Source organism: Corvus brachyrhynchos, unplaced genomic scaffold (assembly GCF_000691975.1).
Source record: "Corvus brachyrhynchos isolate BGI_N302 unplaced genomic scaffold, ASM69197v1 scaffold72, whole genome shotgun sequence".
NCBI lineage: Eukaryota > Metazoa > Chordata > Aves > Passeriformes > Corvidae > Corvus > Corvus brachyrhynchos.
The window spans coordinates 1,116,974-1,123,374 of record NW_008236763.1 but is presented as its reverse complement, the minus strand read 5'-3'; the positions used below and the strand labels follow the sequence as shown (position 1 = coordinate 1,123,374).

The window sequence follows — 6,401 nt, the reverse complement described above, 5'->3', positions numbered from 1 at the left end:
TGGCACGGAGCAGGAGAGAGAGCCCTACTCATCCCACCACAGCCCGAGCACCCCTGGGGCTGGTGGCACAGGACAAGTGTCCCCAGCCTGGCTGATGTCCCCCAGGCTGGAGCAGAGCAATCTCAGCTGTCCCCTGCCATCGGCCATCGCTGCCTCCAGCCCTGTGGCTGCCCAGTCCTCTGGCTCAGGTGGGACCTGACATTTTGGGGTATGACCCACATCCCTGATGGAGCATCCCCCATAACCGGTACCAAACCCGCCCTCAGCCCAGCTCCCCATCCAGCCCCCGCCACGGGGCGGGAGCACCAGCTCCACGAAGCCGGGGGAGATGAGACAAAAGTCCTCCTGCTCCGAGTGTCGTCACTGGAGGGGGATGGAGGAAGGGATCCCCGGGGATGTGGGGGAGGCAGGAGAAGCATTTTAACAACACTGGCTCTGCCTCCCCCCAGCTGCGGAGGAAGAGACACTTGTGGAGAAACGCTGCCAAAGCACCCACGGGGGTTTTCCCAAGGGGTTCTCTTCACCTGGCCAAGCCCTACCTTGAAGAGCCGCAGGATGTTGGCCACCATGATGGACACGGAGCTGCCTGAGGCGCCGATGACGCCGACCACCCGCTCTGGCTTGGTGATGATGGGGGGTCCCCCACTGACACAGCGCACCTCGGTGCTGTCCTTCTCGATGAGGGCCTGCACGAAGGTCAGCGACTGCTCCAGGGCGTGCGTGTCCCGCGAGCACGTGTCCAGGATGCGGGCACCCAGCGTGATGTTGGGCAGCAGGTCGGGGTCGTTGTTGATGCGGTCCAGGGCGAAGAGCATGGCCTCCAGGCGATGGATGCCCTTCTCCTTCTTCAGCTCCCCGCAGGCTTTGCCCTCAGCGCCCCGGCCATGCACGGGGAAGAGCCCCCCGAGCGTGATGTCCCCGTCGATGCGGATGGAGTTCATGTGCGGGTAGCCCTGGCCTTTGGGCTTGGCGGCACCCCCGGGCGCCCACCCCCAGCTGCAGGCACTCAGGAGGAGGCAGAAGGACAAACGCTCCATGCAAAAGTGACCCCCACTCATCGCCAACGCCGTGCTGGGGCAGAGCTCGGGCCGGGAACGCGGCGGTCAGGGGGCCGGGCTGGGCCAGGCGGGCAGCATGGCTCCGGAGGGATCGCGCTCCGGCACCATCAGCAGCTCCCGACGGCGCTGCTGGCCCCAGAGGAGTGGAGGGAGGCTGGGATGCAGGAGGGTGCCGGGGGCTGCATGGCTACACCAGGGAGGAGAGACAGCGGCAGAGACACGAGCCCACGCAAAGCTTTGGGTCCTTCCTCTGGAGACCTTGGAGGGACAGGGGAAAAGAGGAGAGAGAAAATTAGGCAGGAGCAGGAAGAAGACATTGGCTATTCCGGGCTTTCATCAGGGAGCTGGTGGAAATTAGCACCGGGGGTTATTGCAAAAAATAGATTTGGGATTTGCTGGGTCTTTGATTCACCCCAGGGGTTTTGGCTTAGCCCAAATCGCATCTGGGCAGAGGGGCTGGTCAGGGCCTTGTGGACACTGCCCCACAGAGCAGGACAGGTCAGTGACCAGCTCGAGGGGGGGGGGCCTGGAACTCTGTCCCGACCTGTCCCCTCTTAAGGGAACTGCGAGGTTGGGACAAGTCCCAAGACAGTGCTCAGAGTGGGGCAAACCCCACACACACCCCTAGCCCTGGTCACTGCCTATCTTAGAGCATCCCTCCTCTTTCCCAACGGGTTTTGAGCCCCACAAACTGAGCTCTGCATCCTCAGAGAGAGCCAGGCACTGCCAAAACCCAGCATTCCGGATCCGAGTCACAACCCAAAGCACCGCGCTCCTGCCGCTCTCCCTTCAGGCCACTGATTCCTGAACCAGTAGCTGCTTCCATTATCGACGGCTTCCAGCAGCAAATATCGACAGCACCTGAGCTGCCCCTGCCCCAGCAGCACAATCCCTGCCTCAGTTTCCCCCCGAGACAGGTTCCCCCTCGTGCCTATCCCCGCCACTGTTCACACAGCAGCTGCTGATGGATGCTGAGGGCAGCGCATGATTAATGCAGGCACCAACAGCAGCATGGAGCTGAGCAGGAAAATGCATTCCCCAGGCAGGACGGGCTGCAAGAGTGAGAGCAAGGAAACAGCTTAAATTCATCTCAGCTCAAGCCCAGAGCCGGCACCCAAGCCCACGGACAGACGTGGATGGTTCTGTTCTGCCGGACAGAACCTCACCAGCCCCTGGGTTGCTCCCGCTCCGCAGCCATCCCAGCCAGGAGGACCCTGGCTTCAACTCACCTCCATAAATTATGCACCTCCCTGCCCAATGCAGCTGCTTGAAGGCCCATCTCCAAAGCGATTCTGACAGCCGGGGCTTTTAAGGAACCAGAATCACCCGAGCTCTGTGCTTCCAAAGGCTGGGAATGCTGTAGCACATCACCAGCCCCAGCCTGCCAGGAGAGCCCCTTGGAGCGTGGCTCTGCTCGGATGGGGATCAGGGACACGGATCAGCCCTCTGCGTGGTCCTGTCCCCTCTGCAGGTACCACCCCACGCATCACCAGTGGGCATGGAGCAGGGGAATGTGGCTCCTGGCGTGGCCTGGGAGCGGGTCAGGCTCTGCCCATGCTGGGGAGGAGGAGGATGGGGAGGCAAAGGGATGCTCAGACACCACAGCCGCCTTGGCAGCCCCACACCAGCTGAAAGCAGGTCACTTCTCCCACCCTCATCCCTGGAGCTGCAACATTTCTGCCCATCAAAGGTGGGATGCTCACACCATGGACCCGCTCCCAGGAAAACCCTCAGAGCCCACGGCAGCTCCCGCAGAGCTGGCAGTGCCCCCAGAGCCCACTGCCTTTCCCTTTCTTCTTTTAAGCTTTTTCCCTCTCTGTTCTCTCCCCTTTGTGGCTCCTTTGATCATATAATCTGAATGAACTGAAGGTAAAAATATCACGGCAGGCAAGAAGAAAGCGCAAATAACAGGGAGAGGAGGAGGGAGCTTCTTCGGATCCCTCACAGAATCATTGGGGGAGATGGAGCTGGAGTTACCCACTGAGCCCCTGCTGCAAACGGCCCAGGAAGGGGTGACAGATGAGCACCCCTGTTCCCTCCACCTGCCTCCAGCAACCCCTCAGCCACACACAAGTCACTGCTTCCACACAGCCCAGACCTTGCTTCCACCATGCCCGAGCCTCCCCAAAGCAGCTGCTCCACCGGGGGCACATCTGGAAGGAGATGCACATCTGGAAGAAGACACCTGCCTGCAGCAGGTACTCATGGAGCAGAGAACAGCCTTACCTACACGCTCCGGGCAGCGAGGGGCCAAAGCCGCCCTCCTGCCCCACCTGCACGGCTCCTGCCCCACCTGCATGGCTCCACAGGGGCACCCCGAGGGTGGGAATAACAGGGTGGGACCATCACTCAGCGTGGTGCTTATCCCAGCCCCAAAGGAAGGAGCAATTCTGCTTCTCCAACTTCCACCAGTGAGGACGGAGCCTTCCCATCGCCCTCATCCCGGCTATGCCGCAGCCTGATCCGGGTCTGGGAAGTGGCGCAAATACCAGCCAAACCGAGAAGATCTCCAGAGCCCGGCCGTGGGTCATCCCTTGCCCGAGCCAGGGTGGGCTGAGCAGCGCCAGGGCGGAGGGAGCCGGTGCCGGGTGCTGTGGGTGCTGCTGCCCCGGGACACGCAGAGCCCCGCGGGTCCCGGCACCCCGGACATGGGCCCGGGCAGCACGGTGGCATCCTGCCCCCCTCTAGTGGTGGTCACCGGGCCACCGGCATCGCCAGCCACGGAGGGCCCTGGAAGGAGCAGGGGAGGGCTCAGCTGGGCAGGCCAGCCCCTCTTGGGGCGACCTGGTCCAGTGGAAGATGTCCCTGCCCATGGCAGGGTCTGGGACTGGATGAGCTTTAAGGTCCCTTCCAACCCGAACCACTCTGTGATTCCATGAAATCAAACTCTGATTAAAAATTCCCCCACATCCCAGAGATCTCCTGCTGCAAAAGCCTCTCCAGTGCCTGGGGGAGGAACCGGCCATCCCAGGCATCACCTCCCCGGCTCCTTCCCGCAGCTCCTCCTGCACGACCCCGCAAGCACTGCCCAGGCTGGACTGTGGTGGGACACGCTCCAGACAGACTCCTCTCCGAGCAGACCCCGCTCCCCAGAGCTCTGCCTGCAGCAGGATCCATCATCTCCCAGTTCAGAGCCAGGGCATTTTCTGGGGCTCGTTAAACCCAGCAGAGGCTGAGCTGGTTATACAGCCCAGGAGATGCAGGAATAATCAGCCAAGAGCACCCAGCACTCACCTGCACGTCCCCATCCCCAGTGCCAAAGAGCCCAGCACCACCAGCACCAGAGACTCCAGCCCAGCCCTGGCACTGGGAGGGCTATGCCAGCTTAAGCCACACTGGATCCTACCAGCTCCAAAGCATCTTTTTGAAAATCAAGGCTATTTCTTTCCCCACCTGCTCTTCCTCCAGCCAGCAGGCAGCACAATATCCCAATTAGTGTACACTCACTTCCCGCTTGCAAGCAGCTACAGGGAACTTCGCTTGGCTCCTGGTCTTTTTAATTACAAAAGCTCCATGAAGTAGAGCAGAATTGAGATGTGGACAGAGGGAGGGGACGCCAGGTTAAGTTCTCTCCCGACAGGCAAAACCTTAAGTATTCAGGTCCAGTACCCCGGCGTTCGCTCGGAGAAGCAAGGCCACGGCTCAGCAGGCAGCAGTGAGCAGAGCCCCCGGATTGTGCCATCCAAACCCCCCAATGAGCTCCAAGATGCAGCCCCTGCCCCAGCAACCCCTCGATCGATGCACAAACCAATATCACAATGCTCGCACAAACCCGAGCCCATCACCAAGGTGCCAACTCGTCCTCTCTGCACCCGGGTCCCGCCAGCAGCCAGCTCAGAGCCCCATGGTGGGCAAAAGCTGGGTACAATCACCCACCTCACTGCCCAGAAGCATCTCCTGAAGGACGCTGAAGTCCAAACAAAAGTGCTCCCATAGGGCGCAGATCAGATCCAGGGAATATTTATCACACCGTATTTATATATGTCCTTAACTGCAGCAAGCCCTCTCCTTCCGCCTCCCTCCCGCTGCCAAGCAGGTCAGGGCTAATCCCTCACTTTGAAGGATGGGATGGCGCAGCGGCGGGGGAAGGCGAGCAGGATCCAGCCCCAGAGCAAGCGGAGAGAGAACAGCAGCTCACCTTGCGGGCAGGCAGCGCGAGGTCTCCGCCGGCAGCAGGCGCAGAGCTCCAGCGGGAGCGGCTGGAAGGAAAGGGAAGGGAAGGAGCCACCGCTCGTCTCCGCTCCTGCCACGTGCAGCAGAATCCCGCAATTAATTTTTTATCGCCACCTGCAATTTGGGACCGTGCTGGCTCCGAGCGAGAGCGCGGCCTGACTGCCGGTGTCCGGCAGTGCCCGCGGCAGCACGCGGTGTCCCCGCTCCCCATCACACCTACGCCCTGACACTGCGGTCTGGCAGTGCCAGCCCCTGCCCACACCCCCCCGGCGGTGACTCCAGAGACCCCCATCCTGAGCCGGGCTCGGTGCGGGGCCATCCAGGGAACTGCAGGGAGGAAAACCCTCCGTGAGACGCAGCGCCCGGGAGGAAGAGCCGGTGCCCGCAGCGGGCACGAAGCCGGGGAGGGCGACGGGCGCGGGTTCACGTATGTTATAATTAGGACCTGCCACTTCTTCAAGCCGTTGCCTTTCTGGGAAGAGCTGGAAGGGGGTGGCTGAGCTGACAAATCCATCCTCCTCCTGCCTGATGCCAAAGTTGAAGCACGTGATGCTCTTTTTCGGGGAGCCGTTAGGCTCCTCCGCAGGGTGATGCTGGCCCCTGGGATGTAGGGCCAGGCCATGGCTCCACTCGAGCTTCGATTCCCACGGGAAAATCCCCTTGACGCTGCTCTGACACCCCGGGGTGTAGCTCAGCACCCCTAACCCAGTGTCTGATGCCGTCCTCAAAAGGGTTTTGCCCGTAGCCCCCCAGCCTGGGGCAGCTGGAGCCACCGCTGCCCATGGGGACCCTCTGCCATCACGGAGAGGGACCACCCTCACCACGGCCCCCAGCACTGCCCCTCCAGTTCGGCCAAGCCGGCCAAAATCAGGCGGGATCTCTGCACATCCCATCGCACCGAGCCTCCCGGCGCGGAGGTGTCAGGTCACCGGGAAAAGGGTCTTGTCCGGGCTCTCCCCCCGCCACAGCCTTGCCCAGCGCATCCCCCAGCTCATCTCCCCGCTGCCTGGTGCGGATAAACGCTGCTTACAGGGAGCCAAGGCAGGGAAGGAAATGAGCTTTTTCTTTTGGCAGTTCTCGTGGCGTTTTCCCGAGCTCCTCGCGGCATTCAACAGATCAGCTCTGCTCCTTGCCTTCATCCTTCCATCCCTCCGTCCCTCCCCGAGCCCT

At 61.8% G+C, this 6,401-nt stretch overlaps 1 protein-coding gene across 1 annotated transcript in view; it reads right to left on the bottom strand.

The window, feature by feature from the left end:
• GRM4 (glutamate metabotropic receptor 4) overlaps positions 1-5,650 on the bottom strand; it is a 35,102-nt gene extending 29,452 nt beyond the window's left edge. The window contains exons 1-2 of the mRNA XM_008644711.2: positions 5,197-5,650; positions 540-1,316 (exon numbers count right to left, since the gene is read on the bottom strand). Of these exons, the coding sequence (XP_008642933.1) occupies positions 540-1,058 (519 nt within the window). The 5' untranslated portion in view covers positions 1,059-1,316; positions 5,197-5,650. The remainder of the gene's footprint in view (positions 1-539; positions 1,317-5,196) is intronic.
• Positions 5,651-6,401: the final 751 nt, after the last annotated feature.